The following is a 25312-nucleotide window of genomic DNA, read 5'->3' as shown; positions in this document are numbered from 1 at the left end:
GTGGGAAACGACCTCGACCAAAACAGCAAAGGAGGCAATTCTTATCCTTGATTACACTGGTTTCACAACATTGGTAAGATGAAACAATTTCGCAGATTAAGAATTGAATTTAAAATATTTTTTAGACAGTTGGAATTCCACAGAATGCACAAAAAAATCTAAATTTTTTTATAAAATAAATAATATACGAAAATTTTTTTTAGTGGGCATGCATCCATGGATTGAAATTGTATGAATATTTCTATTTAATTTTATAAATATTTTTTTATATTTTAAATATATATATTTATTCCGAAGGCTTTTATTTCTGTGGATTGTTTTCTGCAGTTTTTTATTCTATGATTTTTTTTCCCGGGATTGCATTTTAACTAATATGCATTTGAAAAATCTTATTAAGTTTGATATTAGGGCTTTATTTGACACCTAAGTTCTTATAAATCATGATAATTATAAATTTATGTTAAAATGTTTATTAACTTTTTTATTATCAGGATTAATTCATTTAATCTTTAATTATAGGTCAATATGGAAACAGCTAGATTTTTCAAAACGGATTTTGAAGAAAATGGTTCAATGGAAAGCGTGTGTTTATTTTTAAATCTTGCCAATGATCCTACGTTTGTATATATATTTTTTATATATAAGAGTCAATCTTTTATTTAAAAATATAATGAAAATAGAGAATAATTGAATATGCATTATTAACATCTTAGTAAGATGATAATTTTTTCTTGAACCTCAAACGCCTAAATCTTTTGTAAAACTTATATATTAGTGTTGCAAAATTACAAATTTGACCTTGTCAGAGCAGGGTAGGTAAAACAAATCAGCCCATAATCTTCAGTGTTCATTTTTCTTCTTAAACCTGGAGGCTGAACCGATTGTTTTAGACTAAGATCCTTTTGAAGTTAACTTCGGCTATGTAGAAATTTATCAACGTTACTCAGTCGTCATTATTTGGGAATTATATGATAAAAATGGTTGATTACAATATTTAGTAAAAATGATATGACTGACCATGATTTTGTTTTTTCAAATAAAGTGATTAAGAATTGGGTTGAATAAACAAATTTAATATCGATACATAGTTTAATTATTTTTAAAATAAATTTTGATTCAAAGCTCTACCTATAATAGTTTTTGAGCTAGATGAGGTTATGTGAAAGTTGTTTTTCTTGCCAACAATATAAAATACTTGTAAAAGTACCTATGTTAATATTTCTTCAATTTTTAACTAACTCAATTAATATTAACATTTCAGTTTATCATCAGTCTCATCTATTTTAGCCATAATATTTTATAAACTATTAATTATCTGTTTCAATATAAAATTAACCATTCATATATTTAACGATTTTATAAATTATTATCTTAAATCTACAACATTAAAATGCTTATTTTAGTAATTTAATCATTATCAATTTAAGAATCTATGATGTTAATAAACTTAATTAGATATAATTATTATATTTATGAGTACACAACAATAAGTCATTTTATTAATTTATAAAGTGAGGAAATTATAATGTATCTATTTACATAAATAAACATAAATCATTATTATTGGTACATTGAGCGTGAGCCCATTCTTGACAATGCATACATTTAATACATCCTTTTTTTCTTGCTCTTTTAATATTTCTCCTTGCATGTAATTCAAAGCATCATTATTCTTAAGATTTAAGACATTTTAACTCATATTTTTTCGCTTAATCATGTGCAAATATTCTTATCTAAAAATAAATGATTTTTAACATAAAATATAAAAATATATATAATTAAATCTATGATAATTATCTATTAGTTAATTCTAATATATTTAAATAATGCTCTAAATTTATATAATTAATAGATCTATAATAACTAATTATCTAACAGATAATTATAATTTGTAATTAATATCATTAAAAATGCTTTTTACATTTATAAGTTGTAACTATTTTATGCTAAACCCTATGAATGATTTGCTAGCTTGTATTATTTAATCTTTTAACATTTCTCCTGATCTTTGGCTATTATTTACTAATTCGTGCTTATGGATATTACAAGCCTATTTCTTATTATTAATTAAATTAACAAGTTTTTTTAACTTCTTATCAAATACAATATTATACAAAATATTTTCTATAATTATAATGTGATTTTTAATTTTCGTGGGAATGTTGCCAATTCATCAAGAATTTCGTTTGTAGTTGGAACCAAATCTCTGTGGATATTTAACAGAGCTAACCCATTTAGCCGAGATTCAGTACTTCGTAAATATGTTTTCAACCTTCTCAAGATGGAAAAAGTCCTTTCATTCCTACATGTTGTAATATGCAAACATGCAAGAATATAAAACAACTTCAAAATATTAGGAAATTGAGCCAAGGTTTCTTTACACCTATTGAGCGCATCAATAGCATGCTCAGGTAAAATAGCTAAACGTAGTAAATATTTATACCACAATTCGAATTCACTGATTAAATTTATTTCAGTATCAATCTCATAGGAATTAAATTTTGCTAAATATTTAATTTTACCAATAGTGGCATTAGAAAACGAAGAAGGATCTTTGGGTAATAAAACTTGAAGATTGCTAAAGACTTGTTTTTTATCTAAAAACCGTACTTTTATTTGCGATAAAAATGTATCTAAGAATTCTTCAGTTGAGCCGATATTTATTTTCATCTCAATAATGGCCTAGGTGCTAGACGAGGTTTAATTAGTGTTATATCATAAAATTTAGCCTTCAATTCAACGTCTAGATAAATATTATGAAAATATTTATCTACATTCATTCTTATTATATCTACCTGTTCATTTATATTTTCCGCCAAATCAATAACCTGAACCAAATCTAAATTTGGTTTTTGTAAATGTCTACAAAGTAGTGAGCTAAAAATAATTTATTGATGCAACTAGCAGCAATGATAAACTCTGATTGATCAATTGAATTCAATAATGATATCGCTTCTGTCGACTCATTACTTTTTTTCATGCTTAGCCTTATTTAACTTTTGTATTTCTATTTCTTCTGTTCTACAAAATGGAAGTAAAAATGAAAAATATTTAAAAAATTATAGATATATATTAATAATTAAAATATTATTAAAAATACTTATTAATTCTAACTGACTACTAATTTTGAATTTAATAAAATAAATATATATAATAATTAAATAAATTATCGTTTTATTTCAATCTTTTTGATTAAATATTTTTCCATTTTATTAATATTTTTGAATAATATGTTGGAAAATTGATATTCAAATATTTGTAGGGGGGGGGGTTAAAATTTTTATTATGAAATAGTCAAATTTGCGATGGGGGGATCCCCCCCCCATTGGTTACGCGCCTGTTGTATTTTTGCATTGCTCTTAAAGTTGTTCTAGGAATATTAAATTTAATCAATATTGATGATGTGGAATTTTTATTAATATTTATCAAATACTAATTGAACTTGTTTATCATTTGCTTTAACCAAATGTTATGAATGTATATATTGGCCAGGCAATACTCACCTGTCTATTAATATTTATATTAAATAAAAATTGTAAGATCTAAATCTTTTGTATGAACAATGTTAAATACCTAAGGATAATATTTATATAAAATATCAGTAATTTAAATTAGTAATTTTTTTACTAAACAAGAAAATGTATAACGTGATTTTTCTAGAAAGAGGTACTAAAAACAGTTTAAAATATTTTTTTATTGGATTGTTCTATTCAATAAATAAACAGAGGTAAGATACATATCATAAATATACACATTTTTACTAATTTTGCGAGAAATTGGTTCAATAAATAAAAAGTTAAGTAAAGGGTTGTGGCCATTCTTCAAAAATGGTTATTTATGCCACTTCTCCTCTCCCTTTTTTTAATCTAATAATTTAAATTATAATTTTGATTTATTTTTTAATTCAGAATTGACTTACCACACTACACATCATTTTTTTTTGTAAATGATAATATTATCATTTATTTAAAGTATACATTTACTTCATTATAATAATATAACTTTTAGTATCGAGAGAATTATCACGCCACGATTAGCATTGACAACAGCGGAATTTTTAGCCTATCAATGTGAAAAGCATGTTTTGGTGATATTGACTGACATGACAGCGTACGCTGAAGCATTAAGAGAAGTGTTTTTTAATTTTATAATAAATTTTATATCTATAGCACACTTTAAATGAAATTATACAGTGAAGTTATTTATAAAGATTAATTAAAAAATAAAGGACCTATTAAAAATGTTACCACAAAATTAATTTGTAATTTTTTAAACTTTTCTCCTTTTAAAGCTGATTCGATAATTTATAAACTTAAAGGTATCAGCAGCTAGAGAAGAAGTACCAGGAAGGAGAGGCTTTCCTGGATACATGTACACAGATTTGGCAACAATATATGAGAGAGCAGGACGGGTTGAAGGAAGAAACGGGTCTATAACTCAAATACCCATATTGACTATGCCTAACGATGGTAATTTTATTTTAAAAAATTTACTTATTTAATATTTTATTAACTTTAATTCATATCTAGGTCCTTGCTGATCCTCATTTCAGATATTAGCCCTTTACGCCATATCTGCCATTTATAAATTATTTTTTTGTATTTAATAATTAAACACTAATTTGCATTGTAACTAGTTTTCCATTTGGCATCATACTACTAATAACATTTATGGAAAATGTCAAAATAAGGCGATATCGTACCGATAATCTTAACACGAAATGAACTGGTCGATCCCATATTAAAAAATGGGTACAATCTACTACTCTCCTTCAACTTTTCTTATTTGTTTACGACCCATTTTTTTTTCTCGATTTTATTATTATTAATATTACCCCCTTAAAAGTTACCTGATATTATTCTCATTTCTGTAATCCTTATATTTTCGTCGCTCTATTGATTGCCCAAACATAATCATGATCCATGCAGAAAAACCGGCCTCACAACCATTATATACTTGTATAAGCAACTTTCATCCTCTATTATGTTCATATCTATTTTTCGATAATTGACCCACCTTTAATATTTAATTTTTTATTCCTTCATTAAAATTAGTTTATAGAACTATTATTTTAAAAATTACTAGATGGATAATTATTCCTGAAGTTCAATTTATATATTTTTTTTAAAAAATGGATGATTTATAATTTTTTAAAAAGAACAAATTTCTGTTTTTTTCTGTCAAAAGAAATTTAATTTTCTGTTTTGAAAAATTTCGAAAATGATAGTTAAATATTTTTTGTTCTGTTTTTTACGATTCTTACATTTGAAAAAAAACTCTTTTTTATGTTTTTTTGGTTATCCCTAGATATTACGCATCCCATTCCCGATTTAACTGGTTACATTACCGAAGGTCAAATCTACGTTGATAGGCAAATGCACAATCGACAAGTCTACTTTACTTTCACATTAATTTAAATTATAAATCAAATGTGTCACATGTTCTTTCATGGATTATTTTACAGTTATAATTCACGCATTAATTAATATTGAAGTGAATTTTTATTTAAATCCATAGATTTACCCTCCAGTTAATGTGCTTCCATCTTTGTCTCGTCTCATGAAATCTGCTATCGGTGATAATATGACAAGAAGAGATCATGCTGATGTCTCTAATCAATTGGTATCATACACTGAATATTTTATTAAAAGTGGAAATTTTTTTATCGAAATGGAATTCCATTCCATTCAAAAAAGGATAATAATCATTTGTTTCTAATTTTTATATAATTTTAAAATTAATAAATATTTTGCTAATTTTTCTTTATTTTGGTTATTTCAAATCATCCTGCAACATCAATTTTTTCCCATTATTCTATAACTTTTTTGTTATCATAAATCTTTTTTCTTTATTTATTTTTTAATTATTTATATTTCTGTTTAATTTTTATCATCTTTCTTCTATTTTCTTAGTTTTTGATCATTTATTTTATATTTTTAGGCTAATAATATTAAATTATTAAATTTTTAGAATCATTTTTGTTCTCTATTTTTATCATCCTTTTTCCGCACATTTGTCTATTTATTATAAAAATACATAAATGGAGATGGAAAGTTACTATTAAAACATTATTGGTAAATTGAAATTTAAAATGTTTTTATTATTTAATGATTATAGTAATTATACTTTTCCATTAGGTATATTAGAAAACGATGAATTATTTCTTTCATAATTCAAAATATTTTTCTAGACAAACCTTAATAAAAAATTGATTCTCTCTATTGGATATGTATGCTGTATCTAATAAAAAATAAAAACATTTTGCATTTAGCAATACTCTTTTAAAAATTAAATAATAAAAGAAAATCTAAAAGTATAAAGAACTGAGGAAAATACGAGACAAATCAAAAAATTAAAATAAGAAATTAAAAGTGATAAATAAATGAAGAAAAAGGATAGCTGATAAAAAATTGAAGTTGAATAAGGAGTAAAATTAGGAAAGATGACAAAAAGGATGGAAATATAAAAAGTTAGAAAATAAATAATAAAAAAGATTAAAAATAATATAATTTTAAAAAAAATGACAAAGAAATGCAGGATGTTTAAAAAAAATTCATTCTTATCCTTTTTTTCAATTAGACTATTTCATTATTTGACTAACCATTACTTTTCCTTTTTTGAATGGGAAACCCTGTAAATAAGTGTTGCAAAATCGATTTTTTCCAACAGAACTAGGTCCGTTGCCTGCTATCACCTGGATAATTTTATGATATTTATTCTAAAATATTATATGAATATAAAAATTTAGGAAACCAAATGAAACTGATTCAACCCGATTTCTAATTGTGATGTAAAAATAAGAATTTAATATATCAGGATTTAGCTTTCTAACTTTGTTTTTATTCATTTTTTACTTGATTCGAGGAGAATAGGAAATATATGCAGATTCTAATATTTTATTTATTTATAGGATTAATTAATAAATATGCAAAATCTCAAGTTGGACCGAGCACAGTTTTAGGAGATATGGCATTTTAATCATTAGTTAATTGTAAAAATTCTTAATAAATATTTGAAGCTTTTAAATATTTTACGTATATAAATAAAAGATCGGAAAAAGGGAGGGGGACGTTATTGTTAATTTATGTAATATATTTACTTCATTCCTAAAATTCGCCATTTGTTTCTTTTTTTTGACAGTAGATTAGAATCCATTCTATTTGGATAAACATATACGTTGTGAAGGCTTAAGAAATGTACTTCCGGTGGCTAACCAGAATAAATCATTAAAAATATAAAATTTGTAATATCTATCGTAAAAAATTATATACTTCAACCTATATCACATTTTCAACATCCGATGCTACTTTCCTTCTGTTATATCCCATTTATCATAATTATAATAAATAATAGAGACCTGCAAAGTTAGGCCCTGCCCTTCGGGCCGGACTCAGGCCTAATTCTATTTAAAATAATCGGGTTCGGGCCGGGCCGATGTTTTAAAAAAAATTCGGGCCGGGTCGGGTAGGATTTTGGGAATTTTTTAAATATATCTAAATTTATCAATTTTATATTGAATTTTTTATGTAAAATAAAAATTTTTGATTTTATTTATTGAAACTAAACGCCATATAACATATGTCTTTTATTTTGAGTAATTATAAAAATTAATTTAAATAAATTCGGGCCAGGCCGGTAAATTTTTTTAAATAAATTCGGGCCGGGCCGGTAAATTTTTTTAAAAAAATTTCGGGTTCGGGCCGGGCCAGCAAATTGTTTTAAAAAAAATTCGGATTCGGGCCGGGCTGGCAAATTGTTTTAAAAAAATTACGGGCCGGGCCGGGCTTGAAAAATTAGGCCCGATACAGATCACTATATTATATATCGTATTTGTAATAAATTTTATTTGAATATTATATGTTTTAATATTATATTAACTTAAAAGGTAATTGAATTAAATAATTATATTATAGTTTACAAAGTATATATATAATCAACATTTTGTAATGAAGATTATTGACCATAAACGTTTTAAAATATAGAACGTAAAAATTGGCGATAGATAAATATATGGGTCATATAAAATATTAGATAAAATTTTATAGTAATTCTTTTCTTTTTAAAAATGTTTAAAAATTTTAAAAATAATGGGTGCATATCCATAGACAAATTTGGAAAAGAAGAAACTTTTTTAGATGACTACTTAGACTATATTAGATATATGTTAGACATAAAGAATATTCCACAAACAGACGCGGCTCAAAAAATTTATACGAGACGCATCATTACGGAAAGCTAAACATTTTCCCCATTTGTTCTCAAAGTGAAGTAAAAGTGTATAGTACAAATCACAATAAAAATAACGACGGCGATGATTATTCAATGAAAAATATAAAATGGTGAAATACTCTATTACAATAGAGAAAAACGAACAATAAAAGTTACAATTTTTAAAATTCGTAGAATAGAATTTTTATAATCCTTAGAATATAGTTTTTAGATAATAAATTATTTTGGAATTTTAGAATAACATTTAGAATCTTAGAATATAGACTACATAAAATTGATGACTTATAATATTAGAATATAGGCCACTTAGAATTGATTAGAATTTAAATAGAGGCCACATGGAATTAATATAACGTAGAATTTAGAATATAGGTTACAAAGAATTAATTGTAATAAATCGAAAATGGAAATAAATATACAACATTAGATGTAAAAGACACATATTTATAAATGAATATTGATAATTACAAAAATTATTGATTATAGCAACAGCTAATGATACTACCACTTATGATTATAATTTAGTATAGCCACAGCACCAATAATATTTCAACGGTATATATGGTAGTTTACTGGCTGATTGAAAATTAAAGGTTTATATGTACGATGTTATAAATAAATAAAAAATGATATATAGCATTTAAAAGTAGAAAACAAGCATATATAGAGTTAATATTAGAAACAAGCGCAGGTAACTAACAAAAATATAATACAAAGACGAATTACCTATAACGTATATACAATAGCATAGAACTGAAGAACATTACAAGGCGCCGAGAATTTTACAATAGACAAAAAAGCAAAAGCTAATACATACGGATAATTAACTGCAAATAAAAATATATGAAAATAAAAGGACTTAAGCCTAATAACAAATCAACGATTGATACTAGGGACATAATATCAGCTTATGACTTCTATATAAATTATAAGGTAGGCATTAACAATATGAGTGCAGATATTTTATCACCAAAAATTAAATAGAGAAAAAGGATGGTAGAATAATTGAGAATAGTAATAAAACAAAGACTAAATTATCTTAACTTGGAAGAGAAAGAAAGGTTACAAGCTAAATTACGTTACAGCGTGGAAGAAAAGGAAAGATTCGAATCCATTATAATAAATGAATAAATAAGGTTAGGAGATTAAATAATAGAAACATGCAACAGCAATAAAGTTTCTAAGTCCTAAATACGATATCCAATGAAGGAACTAAAATATTAATAGACGAATTTGAACTTGGGGGAAAAGAAGATATATTATATCTCATAAAGGTTTTGTAATAAATTGAATTAAACAATTATAATAGTTTGTAAAATATATATAACCAACTTTTGTAATAATGATTACCATTGACCATATATCGCAATGCTGTTTTAAGATATAATACTTTCAACATCCAATGCTGCTCTTGAACATCTGATTGATTTAAATTATGGGCAAGATATCAGTTAAGAAGGAACCTGATTTTGGAATCAAAGCGAAATGACATTTTTTCGTAATGGCTCATGGACATTATCAAAAGGTTAGCAACAAAAGTTAACCTTCAGAATCCATATGAGAATCAAATATTAAACACCGATTTATTTAATTTTTGTAAAGCAAATTTCACTGGAATTATTTCGCATATGGATGATGGATATGGAAAAAATTAGTGTTCCTTAGACCGAACCCATTCCCTGATAACAAAATATGCTTTTATGCCTAGGGAAAATTAAAGTTAAATTATACTCATATTATGACAAATAATAATGCGATTTTTTTATATAAAATTAAACAGTGTCCAATAAAATTATAATCATAAATTGATTTGTATTTTATAGTTATTTTTATGAGGAGAGAAATTCATTATCAAATAAATTAACCAAAGCACCCCTCCCTCTCACCACAAAAAAACTTTTACAGAAACGTAAAATATTTGATAGCTTTTGACTTATATTACGATTATTGATTAATATCAAATATTTATAAAAAATATTTGCAATAGAATAATGATTAAGATGTCATATTTCCTAAACTTGAGCTCGGCCCAACTTGAAAATTTGAACATTTATTAATTAATCCTATATCGATGCATTAAAAAAATTGAGAGAAGAAAATGCCGATTTGATTTTATGATCATTTCCGGTATTTATTTAAAAATTTTAATATTATATAACTTTAAAGGACTACCATTAGACTATAGAAGTAAATTTAAATGACGATAGCCAAAGATATCTAAAATTGAAGGGAATGCATTTTACTCAAAATGCCCTATTTTTCAACATTTAGAGGTCCATATCTCAGCCGTTGTTTGGAATTGGAGGCTAAATTTTATTTTTTTCTTAGTTGTAATATATAAAAACTCGTAAAAATTTTAGAAAAATCTGGAGGGGTCAGGTTGAAAATCATGTTTTTTTGTTGATTTGTCATGAATTCATCATCTACTATATATATATGTATTTAATTACAAGGGAATTTACGGTTTATTTTTTCATCTATTTTTTAAAATAATTTTGAATCATACTTTTACCAAGTAACTTAGATCTAATTGATTATTTTATTATATATATATAGTACGCTAATTATGCCATCGGTAAAGATACTCAGGCTATGAAATCAGTTATTGGAGAAGAGGCCTTGACATCTGATGATCTATTATATTTGGAGTTTTTGTCGAAATTCGAAAAAAATTTTATCTCCCAAGGTATAATTCCTTTTATGTAAAATGAGGAGGGTACCGGTCAGAAAGATCCACATTATAGAATTTTAAATTTCAAACCATGATTGGGCGTAACGTTTTCCAAAAAATCCCCGGGATTGAATAAAAATCATTGGGCTTGATTAATTTTGTGCAAATAACGGAATATTTAATAATCCTTTTTTATATTACAATATATTTTTTTTATTAGATTTATAATATTTGATATAAACATCTTTCCTTACACATAATAAACTGAAAATTATATATGATAAAACTCTACCAGTTACAACGCTATTTTAAAACTCACACAATTTATCAACACGACTCTAAAACTAAAATTAATAATTTTTCAACTGCTAATTTTATTGGCTAACAAAATATATATCTACAAAAAAACATTTTATGAAAAGTTGTTATAATTATAAAATCTCGTTCCTTTTATATTTTTTTGGGACAAAGAAATCAGGAGTTCTACACGTGATATATAAAATCAGGCGACTATTTATAAATACGATAAATATTAAACAAAATAATTTTTAAAAATAAATATATTTTACAATGATAATATAACATAAACCTCATCCTTTTTCCCAGAATATTAATTGAGGAGGTTATGTCCAATTATTTTTATAAAATTATTAAAAAACTGAATATTATATTCTAATTTTTTAAAATTATAAAAAAAATTTGCTATTTTTGATTGAAACTTCTTTATTTTCATTTAAGGCTGAGGCCCTTATTGACTTTTTTATAGTAAAAACTGGACTTAGTAATTTTCCATCTTTTAACATTAACATCAAATATCGTTATAAGATTATGAGTTCGAAAATGATTGGCGTCAATGTTATAAAATATGAAAAAGTAAATAAGTCTAGTTTTTCCCAATAAATAATAAAATAATTGCCTCAGCCTGAAACTATCGAAGTTTGTCGATAAAATCATTTTTTTTTTAGAAAATTAGTCAGTAGAGTTGTGTCAACCCAGCCAGTTTTGTTTTTATAAGACAATTTATAATTATTTTGTTTGTCATTAGATTATGGAAATAAAAAAAGGCAATTTATAATATTTGATTGATAAATAACTAAATACAGATATGTTTATAGAGATCTATTAAATTTTATACAGTACTATCCCAACTCTTTACCAAATGCATCCGCCCAATAACCATAGGTTCTATTTATAGACAATTTTTAGCAAAAATGATAAGTTTCATATTAAAATTAAATCAACAAATATGCTAAGCATTTATCAATTAGGATCTCGAATAAAAGGTGGATGCCGAATGTAATATGAATTTCTATACAAAATCCTCCTCTCACTTTCATTATAAAATTCTTCAAAAAAGCTTTTATCCCATCTAATATTTCCTGATTATTCAGACCCCAGCTCACTATTAATAAATAATTAATATAAAATTATTTAAAAAATAATAGTTAATTTTTAATAATGACCATTTTATCATATTCATTGACCAGAAGACGTAAATTAAGAATCATAAAATATTTTGGATGATAATTATCAACAATTATTTAATTGCGGTAGTCTACTAGTCAATGTGGTGATCTAGCATAACATGAATTTGATATATTTATATATAGGAGAGATTGGGGTTAGTCGAACCGATTTTTACAAAATTGGCTATAGCTCTTGATTTTTTTAAAAATAATATAAAAAACAATATATGATTAGATACCTAAAACTATTCTCTATAAAGATGCCATAAAAAATTTTAAGAATATAATCATTTTTTAAAATATATTTTTTAACAGTGGAAATTTTCTTCAACAAGCCCCAATAGGGGGTGAGGCAAACCACTTCAAGGGACTTCCTAAACCATTTGTTTTTTAGGCCATAATGAATTGATGTGCATTTTGATTTATTAATAATGATACATATAGAATAATTTTATTGTTTTATTGTTCAAAATATCATAATACTTATAAATTGAAGCTAATTTTATATAAAAATTGAAACTTAACTTTGGTTAATTTAATTAAAATTTTGGACATATAAAAAATTTATCGAAGTTTGAACATGTTCCATGTGCCCATCCTTGGCACATTCTACATTGGTACCACTCTTCGCCGTTATGATGTCTTATATATTCCAGCTTACAACAAATACAAATATCTTTGTGATTAATTTTTTTATTATTATTTTGCAAATATTTTCTTTTTCCATCAATTTCTTTTCTTTCTCGATTAATTTATTTTTATAGGGAGATGATGTCAATATCTCGGCCCTTCTTTTCACTCTCTTGTCTATTTCTTTTTTGGAATGAGGTGAGGATATTGATGAATTGCTGAATGGACCAGGAATATCATCTAAATGAACATAAGAGGATGATGGAGCATCATTACATATATCTAAAGCTCCATAAATATTTAAAATATCTTTTTAATACCAAAGAGACCAAGATGATTCTAATATTTAGGTTTTAGAAAGTTCACCTATATAAGCCCCATAAAATGAGGCAATATAATCTTCTTTCTTGAATATATCTGGATTCAGTAGATATATTACACATGCCTTAAAACCAAGATGATGCTGCTAAAGGCAAGACATATCTAATAACAGAAGGAATATCTTAAATTGTAAAAAAAATTCCTGGATGCGATTGTAATATTTTTTGAGAGGCCCATAAATAGACCCATCAAGAGCTGATTTATGGGTGCAAATAGAATTATTCCCGTATCCATACAAAATTTGACAGCTGAATAGGAGTGATGTGATATATGATTGTCACGAATTAATAAAACTTTGGATACTGGAGTACATCGAGTGTGTTTAGAAAAATGTTTCTAAAAATAATAAAATCTTCCCAGGCCGTACGCAGGAATTTGGTCTGGGGGGGGGATAATAAATTTTTTTAAGAAACATTATAGTTATTTAAAAATATTAAACATAAATTTATATACACAATTTTAAATTATGTGAATTATAAAAAAAATTATATATATAACCGGCATTGAAAAACTATAAAATAAATGTGAATTATAAAATAAAAATATAACCACCATATGAATTACTTAAATGACCCAAAATTGAAATTTGAATATTTTTAGCCTTTAAAATTTATATATAAAGTATAAAAAATTTAAATGTTGGAAATATCACAAAAGGTTTCTTAGGAATAATTGTATTTTGTATATTTTGAGCTAATTTTTCAATTATCTCATCCTTGCTTGGCGTTAAATGCCTATGAATATTCAAAAGATCCAAACCATTCAATCTACTTTCAGAAATTGTACTTCATTTCATAGTTATGTTTTTCAGAGTCTTGCAGGCCCGGCCCTCAGGCCAGACCGTATTTTAATTTTTTTTAAATATATTCGCACCAGGCCCGAAATTTTTCTAAAAAAAACACCCGGGCTGGGCCTGAAAATATTTTTAAAAAAATATCCGGGCCGGGCTGTATATTTTAAAACCAAATATTTGAAATCGCCATTATTAGCTATAAAAATCAAAAATAAATATAATTTATTTTTAAAAAATTCGGGCCGGGCCTGAAAATTTTATTTTCAAAAAAGCCGAGCCGGGTCTGAAAATTTTTTAAAAAAATCTGGGCCGTGCCCTGCAAATGGAACCTCTGCAGGGCTATGTTATTCTTCTTAAAAAAAGAGAATGTTCTCTCATTAGTTTACTAATGGGAAGAGTTGCTAATATTTATATAACCATTTTATTTCATTGGGAATATAATCTAAAATGTATTTGGAATAATGCAAAGCATCCATAGCATTTTTTGGTACTGTATCAACCATAGTTATTCAGCTAATAAGGCATCATAAGATACTTTAACATCTTCATGATAAAAATTTAACAAATATATTTTTTTTCTATCACCATCTGAAAAAGGTTGGGAAGATTTTTGTGGAAGTAATATCTGCAAATTGGTAAGTGCTGCATGATGAATTAAAAACCATTCATTTATTTGGGTTATAAATGTATCTAAGAGAGGGGACATTTGTTTTATAATACTCTTCTACTGATCCTTTATTAATGTTTTGACGATGAGCTTGCTTGCTGCAAGTCGAGGGGGACAAATATTAAACACGTATAGCTCTGCTTTTGACTCAACAATAACATATAAAATCTGAATCAACATTAGCTCTAATTTCCTTGAGTTCTAATAAAATGCTCTGCGCTATTCTCATCTTCTTAATCAAGTCAATGTCATGTTTTTGAAAAGTATTACATAAAATAGTTGTATAATTAAATAATACATTCTAATGAGAAAAAAAATTTGTAATAAGTATTGAATCCGTGATATTTCAGTAATAGCATTAATAATCTGCTCTTCTAACTCCATAAAAGTTGTTACTGCTTGACGGCGGAGACTAGATCTCGTTGGACAAGCTTGCAATTTCTTTCTCCCTGTTGGACAAGGAGTTTCAGGGATAATTATTATTTGACTATAAATTTAGATAAAAAGTAGATAAATGTGAAAAATAAATGTAATTAAATATATATATATATGAGATAGGAATAAATATTAACAAATATATAAATTAATATTAACTTTTTGAAAAATATAATCCGGCATCTGCATTTTTTGGCTTTTTGGGGGTGGGGGATTTATCCCCCTGCCCCGTATGTTGCGTACGCGCCTGAATCCTCCTCTTGCATCCATCCAGAACTATTTAATACCCCTATAGAGCCAGATGGACCATCTCTAACAAAATTGTCATAATATTTTTTTCTGGGAAATAGAAACATTGGAGGAATTGTATGGCCAATAGCATTTACAGTAGAGCTAATGCAATTTAGATACCCCTTTCTGCTAAAGTATGGATCCTACCTGTTTTTGACCCTGTGCAATTATCTTGGATGGAGTTTGAACTGTGGGAAGTCCAGTTTCATCCATGTTGTAAATTGCCTACATTCTAATTTATATTCATCTAATATTCTTAAATGTTAAATAACCTTTATATAAATTAAAAAAGTGTATAACATTTTCTTCATTAAATCCAGTTACTCTATCCATACTAGTAGCCTCAGGGGACCTTAAGGAGAGAATAGGATTCCTTAACATAAATCCTAAGTACTAGTCATGGCCAGCCATTGAATTGACCTTCCAAGATTTAGGAATCTTCTATTTACTGCCATGTGGTTGATTAATATTTTTATGCTAAAATTTGATTTTATTGTTTAAAAATTACATAAAATTAATACAATACTTCATCATAATTTTAACCAATCTAAAATATAAGAATATTCACATAATCTCTATTATTAAATTGCTAAAAATTGATTATTTTGTTTAAAAATTACATAAAATTATTGTGATTTATATCTTAAAAATAAGACAGATAATGTAGATAAATTTACCTGTAAGTTGGCTAGTGATCCTTGTTAATTTACAATTTTCTTATACCTCAATAACTTAATTACATTAAAAAATTAATTCATCAAATTTTAATATACTTCTAAATTATTATTAATATTAAATGACTGACCCTTATTAATTTTGTTGGATTTGTATTTTCGCAAAAAATTATAATTCTGTCATGTGAAAAATTTTAATAATTAATTATTTCAAAAGGTTTTTTGTCTATAGGTGTAAACTAATAAAAACTTATTAGGATAAAATTTTAACCTTCTGGTATATTTCAGGGACCCGGAGTGAACCGTAAGGAACCGTTAAACCATTATAAACCTTATAAATATCTGTAGCATAACCGTAACCGAACTGATATAATTATTTTTTGAAGGAGTAAAAAGAACCTTTATAAAAAACGGTTAAACCGGTTTAAACCCGTTCAGTTTTTATATTTTAGAAATGGAAATAATTTGAATATCCAGAATTATATAAACTTACTCTTATAGTACTGACGGTTCCCGAAACACAAGTTTCTAGGGCTTTTTCGGGGCTAAAATTTGTGTTATCGTCACAACGAACAAAAGGAATCCATTTATATTAGAAAATATATTACTTATACGTTCAAATAATATATTTAAAAATGAGTTATTTTGAATCTTATATATTTTTTTCTATATAATTCATAGATGCTTATGATAAAAATAAATTAGAAGATGGTGTTGCTTCAATAAAAAAAAATTTCTAACCATTATGAACCTTTATAAATCTTTATAATTAGCTGAACCAAATTTCTTCTTAAGGCCAAAACGTTACCATTATAATTTTTTACATACTGAACCGTAACCACTGGTATATTTAATTTTAAAATAAGATTAAGTTGTTTGCCAAGCCCCGGGGTTTACCTGACCTCAGTCTCCCCTCCTACTTCATGATTTTTAAAGGAATCAGAACTATGCTTATCACGGGGTTTAAAGGGATACTTGAAAAAATTGTATATGAGTATCAAATAAAAGGTAATTAAACTATTTTTTAACTTGGAGGTCAGGAATTTAAAAAAATGAAAGTTAATTTAAAGATCCTGTAAAAATAGCCTTTACACCTGGTCTTACGATAGTAAAACCTGATCTTGGATATTTTTTTTGATTTATACTATTTGTAATCACTTGGGCTCCAGTTTTTTAATTGTTATTTTCATTCATTAAATCTGTTTGGAAGTCGATCAAATAATCGAATGTATATGGTAAAATGTTTTTCATATGATTAAATAGAATATATCATGCAATTATTGTTTCGCACTTTGTTGGAATGAAATAACATTAGTAAATAGTTGTATTGTGCCCAGCCTTAGTAAAGATCAGGGTTTCGAACCGTTTAGTATAACGGTTCGGTTCGTTCCGGTTTTTAGTTTAAAATTTTATAAAGGTTTTGTTCCATTTCGGTTTTTTAAAAAAAAATCATATCGGTTCGGTTTATAATTTATAACGGTTCTTTTCGGTTTGTTCCGGTTTTTATAAATTTAATTTAAAAAAAATTAATCATTAACCATGTATATATTAATTTTAGAGAAAAATCTTTTTAGTTTAAAATTTCTTATTTAATTTATCCATGATAATCTAATAGATATTTTTATTAAATTTAGGAAATATAAATTAGACAAATTAGTTTTTTTTATTTCATAAATAAATAAGATAAAAACAAACATGCGTAAATACAATAATCAATAAAATAATATGTATACTATACTATTTAGGTTTAAAAAGAGAATTCGAACGGATAACTAAAATATTTTCTAATATTTCAGGATATAATTTAGTTCTCTGCGCAGAGAGTATAAACATAAGGCTTGAAAATGCTCTTTCTACGGAGACCTGCGTAGCTGGAACTGCTAGCACAGTTATAGCTAACTTATAAAGTTCTGGCATACTATTCTTTACATTTTCTCAATAATTCAAAAGATTAGTATCTTTTTCTAATCTCTCTTTATTATCAAATGACCGAATTATATATTCTATTTCTATACATTTATTATAATTTTCGATGCCCTGAGAATTATTCTTATTAAGACTTTCATGCGACTTTAATAAATCTTCAAAATCATCATCTAAATTATCCTTCGAATACGAACACGTAGGCATAGTATTTAGAATTTCAATATTCTGATTATTTAGATTTTGTGTCAAGTTCCAATTTTTACAAAGATGTTTTCTGGCGATCTCTCTTTCTTCAAAAGTTAAAAATACATTATATCTAGGGTCGAGATAAATAGCAGAGCAAAAAACTTCATTTTTAAAATTTATTTCTCATGCTTTCAAAACTAAAAGTCTGGCAAATGGAGTGTCTACTTTACTCGTTTGCATGAGACATTTGATCCACGCAGCATAAAAATCGCCGTTCACTTTGTAAATATTTTGTCAAAACATAAGCTGGATATAAAGCTTTTAATATGTCACTAATTATTTCCCATTCATTCTCTGATAAACATTTTTGATCGCTTTGGAGCGATATTTCTTGGCAAAAGCTTTTTAACTCTAGTAATCTCTCCAACATTAAATAGATAGAGTTCCATCTTGTGCAACAATCTATCAGTGGTTTTTTCAAATTTAATTTTGAGAGAATAGCCATTGTTGTCTGATTTCTTATTTTTTTGCAGATGTTTCTTGCTTTATTTATAATGACAATTTCATTTGAATTTTTAATGCAATCATTAATTGCTAATTGAAATGTATGTGAAGCACATCTAACACCTATTAATATGGGTCTGGCATTTGATGCAAGATTAATATTTTCAATATTAAAAGGTTCTTTATTTTCATCATGAATTATATCATTATTATTTAAATCATCATTATCTATATCATTATTATTTAAATCATCATTAATTAAATAATCGTTAAGGTCATCATCTTCTTCATCGTGTAGTATTAATATCTTAATTAACTTAATCATATTTGCTGCATTATCGGTGGTTATTGTGTAAATCTGCTCAATTTTTATTTCATATTCTTTTAAAACATCTAGAATAGTTTTTTTAAGATATTCTGATGTGTGTCGTTCTTTAATCACTTTCATGCATAGAGTCCTTAATTTTATTTTTCCGTTATTTATAAATTAAATATTGATCCCCAATATGGACCTATCATATCTAGTTGCTATATCTAATTTTAACGAAATAAGTTTTTGATACACTTCCTTTTTTATATTTTCCGAAAAATCTAACGCCATTTTTTTAATATTATTGCGTATATTTTCCGAATTGATAGTTAAATTTCCACCCAATCCTATAATTATTGGGTCTATATTTCGAAATGCTTTGTCGTCAATTTGGCCTACCGTGAACTGTTATTAGCTCGGTGCAGGAGCGGATTAAAGTTTCTTTATTTATATTGATTTGTATTGTAGTAGTGTTGGACTTAAAAGCATCTTGGATTGTATTATACTGGTTTGCAGTTTTCGTTATTTGAATTTTTTTAATAGTCAAATTTTCTTTCTTTTTTCTTAATAATTTGAATTCCCTATTGTGGAATCTTTCTATATGTCGTTCAAGATTTGCAGCATGGTCTCCAGTTAAGATCTTACCACAATCTTCTATTTTACAAATAGATTGATTTTTTATGATATCTAATTTAAAAAGGAACGCAAAGGATTTGACTTTTCCCGAACCATTTAATAGATAACTAAAAAGCTATATGATGATAGATGAAAATCTTTTATTATATAAATAGAATAAATAAAAAAGCTTAATAGAAACAATTTTACCATCATTTTTATTTTTTTAAATAACTTGGATTATAGAATTTAAATGACAATAAATAAAATGGTCAGCAATAAATATTTTAATGATATAATAATTTTTTATTTAGAAAAATCATATTTTTTTTTAAATTCAGAATTCTAATATTTATTATTAAAATAATATGTTAGTTAGCATTTACCATTATCATATATGCAAAATAAAAAAAATATGATTAAAGAATGGCATTTGTAATAAATATTTTTCTAAATCTGTATTTTTAAATAATAAAAATCTTACTATAAATCTTCAGTTTAAATAAGTTAACTAACATTGCATTAAATTATTTTATACTTTTATTTATTTGTGTTTTATATTAAATAGACTTACATTTAAAAATAGGAATTACATTTTGATGTTAAACTAAATATAACTAGTATAGTATAATTCAAATTACCCACTCTGATATATTCTATATAAACTAAGATAAACTTTTTTTGAATATATCAATTAATAAGAAATTATTGTAAAACAATATTATATAAAAATTGGTCAGTACTTTATTTCTGTTAGATGTTAATATAATATGACAGAATAGGTAATTTAAGTTAAACTATAGTATTTATATTTAGTTTAACATCAAAATGTAATTCCTATTTTTAATTCACTGTAAGTTTATTTAAATATAAAACACATTAATAAATAAATAAAAGTATAAAAATAATTTAATGCAATGTTAATTAACTTATTTAAACGATTTATAGTAAGATTTTTATTATTTAAAAATACAGATTTAGAAAAATATTCATTACAAATGCCATTCTTTAATCATATTTTTTTATTTTGCATATATGATAATGGTAAATGCTAACTAACATATTATAATAATAAATAATTTATAATATTAGAATTCTGAATTTAAAAAAACAATGATTATAAATAAAAAATTATTATATCATTAAAATATTGATGACTATTTTATTTATTGTCATTTAAATTCTATGATCCAAGTTTTTATAATGAGATAAAAAATTTAATTTAGCCAAGAATAATAATGTCTGATTTTAAGATATCTTATCTAATTAACAGATAAATTGTCTAATCTCTTATAAATTAAGTATTTAAAGAAAAAACAACAAACCTGGTATTATTTGATATATAATGTTGATAATATAAAAATATTTAATTTATGTTGATAATATGGAAATATTTAATTTGAAAAGAAATCACCAATTTAAAAAATGCCCCCAAGGAAAATTAAAATTTTAAATTTAGGTTAATAATTTAAAATTAATTATTTTTAAAACCGTTTTGAACCGGTTTAAGCCGGTTCAAAATATTTATAACGGTTCGGTTTGCTCTTTTAATATTTTCTTCATAACGGTTCGGTTAAGGTTACGGTTCAGAAAATCATAACGGTTCATTCCGGTTTTGCGGTTCGGTTCGGTTCGAACCCCTGGTAAAGATACCTTAACGAATATATTCCCTAATTCTTAAAATCGATATTAATAAAAAATTATAGTAATTTGCATCTGATAACTGAATCAAAATAACGACCGTCTACTTTGTCAAGAGAAATGTTGACCGGGCAATTTATAAATAAACAGGCAGGGCTTCGTAAATCTTTGATTTTTCATAACATTTTACTAGGCCAGCCCAGGCTTTAAAATTTTTATATAGTTTATTGAATCATTCAAATATTTAATTGGATACTATTTGAAAATAAGTTTCAATATGATTAGTATTTTGTCTTATACCAAATAAAAAGTTAGTAATTAATAAAAGCATTTAATGAATTTGACCACTCAAATATCGGTCAATTGACCAAATTTTATTTGACCTGTTAAATACCTACTTCTTCTTTTTATAATTAATCGTGCTATTACTCTTATATAATTGCAATAATTTTAAATTAAATTAAAGGAAATAAATTATATCTTATTTGATGGGGGTGATCCAGAGGGTCACAGGAATTTTCGCCACCCGCGCTCATCTTTATACATCATCAAACTACAAATTTTACGCGGATTCTCTATATAAGATTTTTTACATTTTTTCAAAAATTTCACACAAATAATTATTTTCTTTAATCTGCAAATTTTATGAGGATTCTAAATACATAAAGATATCTATACTTATAATTAATCAAATTGCTCAAAATCAGAGTTGGAAAGGTCAATTGGCCGAAAATATATTTGACTGGGCAAATATGGTCAAATACTCTAAAATGTTATTTTTAATATTTTTGATAATATATCATAATTATTAATTTTTCTAAAGGAACCTGTTTATCAATTTAATCACCGAAAATCTATTTATAAAAGAGTGTTTTAAAAGAACACCCCTATTTATAAATTACCCAGTCTAAAGCAGTTTACGAGATCTCTCCTAGATAAAGCTTGTGAAAATATAGAAGTGTAGGTTGCGGATATTATTCATAAAGTTTCCCATTTATCTTTTGTTTGAGATGACTTGAGCAATATCCGAAATGAAAACATTAAATAAACTTATACCAAGTGCTATTTTCTCACTAGAGAGATTAGCACGCCATATCATTACCTTAAGTAAGATTAGTTTAGGTGGGCATCTTCAATAAAAATTTATGCAACAAATACAAATTATAACTTAGACGAAAGACTCAGATAAATTTATTATATACTTTCACATATTGGAAAAATTATCCTTGATTGCACTACCCATTGACTTAAACCTTATAGACCGAAAAATATTGGAGATGCTGATACTCATATAAAAATTATTTCTATCTGATTTTCTTCTAGAATTTTTGACAAACTAATTTATATGCAACTCAAAGTGGGTAACGGTAAAATAAATATTTTATATCATTACTCTTATAGTCAGTGTTGTTAAACGGCTCGATTTTTTTAGCCAAAAAATATTACACAAGCCTCAAGATTTTGTTAATAGATGCGCTCCTACCTTTCTGCCATTTGGTAAAATCTCAAGACTTGCCTAATATTTTTTGGCCAAGATATTGGGTTAGCCGTTTTTAAAAATCTAGCTGTTTAACAACACTACTTATAGTTATTATATAGAATATTTTTGAAATTAGATTTTTTTTTTAACAATAAACATGCTAATGGGGTGAAAAATTACGAGCATACCTTGATTATTGGAGCACACTGCCAGATTTCGAAGATCAATATATAGCCAAACTAATGTCTATAAATATACTTGAATGGCTGCTTACCCATATTCATATAAATGATAATACTTTGACTACAACGCAGATCTTCTGATTTCAATTAACTTTACTAAGTCCGTCCTTTTATTTATATAAAAGACTTTAGAAGGGAAATAATGAAAAGATTGTCTATATGGAAGCTTACCAGCAGAGCCTAACCATCCTACACCATCTAATTAAAAGAAAGTATCCTTGGATAGGAGATGTGCCTTCACATTTACCTATAAGATCAGAGGAAAGGAGAAAATGTGCTCATTGTTAAACTTATTTTTTATAATAAAATTATAACAAAATTATATGAGATTTTTACTATATATTTTCATTAAAAAATTTTACATGTGCAAAATCTAACTTTTTGGTCATAAATTTATGATAGGATTTTCACTGGATGCAAACCCCCTCAAAACTTATGCCTACCCCTCTAAATAATTTTCGCCACCTCCAGCGGCGATGTTTTTACATTATTAATTACACCTTTTTAATTATAATTGTATTCCTTTTATAAATTTTAAAAAGAATAACTTAAATTATTTTAGCTCAACTACCAACTATCAAAATATTGTGAATATAAAAGAGTTATTTTTTAGATCATAAATTCAATAAAAACCCCCTCATTTGCAATGAATGTATTATTATAGCATATGTTTGGCATGAATATGAGTTTGAGAATGTCTAACCCTTTTAAATGTAATTTAAAAGTAGCAGAAAGTTTTATTTCAAAAATAATGTCTATAATTGTTTGCAAATAGATTTGGTTGATGATCAGCAATATCATTGTATTACAATAGGTTTATAATAAAAGTAAAATTTTTACAGCAATATATTTTGTCCTAGTTCATCTAGAAATTTAATAGATAACCCCCCAATAAATTTATCCTACCTCCTTTAAAGGCGTTTACCCCCCTCAAGAAAAATTAAATGCAAACTGTTTCTACCCCCCCCACCTCCTCGCGCTCATGTAGACGCTATCCATATCTTTAAATATTATTTAAAAAATATTATTTTCTATAAAGATCGTTATGAGAACAGGACGATTTTCGATTCACTGGACATTGGTTGGCAACTTTTGCGAATATTTCCTCGTGAGATGTTAAAGAGAATCCCCGAAAATGTCCTGGACGAATTCTACCCTCGAGATCGTAATGCGGCTGGCACTAACAATGATAACAATGGAAGTAAAGTAAATGCCAGTACTCAAAACGGAACTAAAAGACAAGATAAAGATTAGCAGAGATTATAAAAATAATCTTTAATTAAAAAAATATAAGATATTTAAAGGGGCATATCTATTCATTTTATTTTTATAGATGGTTAGTTTTTTATTTATTCAGCTATAAAACGATGCTTGCTCTTAGTCTGTTCATTTGTCAACTTTTATCTTCGATTAAACTTATATACTTAAATAAGAAAATGAAATCTAAGAAATATATATAAATTTTGTATATAATTATTTTAAAAGTTAGTTTCAATTTTTTAATGATAATATTGGGTCAATTTAAAATACTTTAGAAAATTATCAATTTATTTTACATATACATTCCGCTAATTATAATATTTTATAATTTTTAGACTAATTTAACATAAATAACATGATATCTATAACCCTGATATATAAAGCTTATAATTATGGCATAAAAGATTCTAGAATTTGAATCACATATACCACTATTTTTATTTTTTGTTATAGAAGCGCAATAAATATATATTATTTTGTTATAATATATATTTTAAATATCTTATGAATGGTGACTTTAATACTGAATTTTTTTTCCAATATATATATATATATATATTGGATTATCAATCCTATAAAACATTTAGTGTGCTATATTAATAGTATCATATAAGTTAAACAGTTTAGCTGATAATTTTAGTTATTTTTTAAGAATAGTTATTTGACATTATTTTTTATTTTTGAAATATCTTTATATGTGATCTATTCACTATTTTGAGTGATTTATTCAAGCTTATTAATCGATTATTTTATTCAAAAATATGGATTGATTTTTTTTTAAAAAAAAGATTGCATCACGATCCTTTTATGGATAATTTAACTATTTTTTCAATACGACATAATTTTTATATTCTGGATTACTTATTTTTTTAAAATCCTGAAGAAATTTTATGCCCGATGCAAGATAAACC

At 25.6% G+C, this 25312-nt stretch overlaps 1 protein-coding gene across 1 annotated transcript in view; it reads left to right on the top strand.

The window, feature by feature from the left end:
* LOC135925058 (V-type proton ATPase subunit B) overlaps positions 1 to 24521 on the top strand; it is a 49278-nt gene extending 24757 nt beyond the window's left edge. Inside the window, exons 7-13 of the mRNA XM_065460212.1 lie at positions 520 to 617; positions 4009 to 4132; positions 4319 to 4469; positions 5308 to 5390; positions 5518 to 5622; positions 10786 to 10915; positions 24181 to 24521. Of these exons, the coding sequence (XP_065316284.1) occupies positions 520 to 617; positions 4009 to 4132; positions 4319 to 4469; positions 5308 to 5390; positions 5518 to 5622; positions 10786 to 10915; positions 24181 to 24395 (906 nt within the window). The 3' untranslated portion in view covers positions 24396 to 24521. The remainder of the gene's footprint in view (positions 1 to 519; positions 618 to 4008; positions 4133 to 4318; positions 4470 to 5307; positions 5391 to 5517; positions 5623 to 10785; positions 10916 to 24180) is intronic.
* The last annotated feature ends 791 nt before the right edge of the window (positions 24522 to 25312 follow it).

The sequence above is a fragment of the Gordionus sp. m RMFG-2023 genome, chromosome 2, assembly GCF_954871325.1.
Source record: "Gordionus sp. m RMFG-2023 chromosome 2, tfGorSpeb1-WG-v2, whole genome shotgun sequence".
Classification (NCBI taxonomy): domain Eukaryota; kingdom Metazoa; phylum Nematomorpha; class Gordioida; order Chordodea; family Parachordodidae; genus Gordionus; species Gordionus sp. m RMFG-2023.
This window is presented reverse-complemented; position numbering and strand designations above follow the sequence as displayed.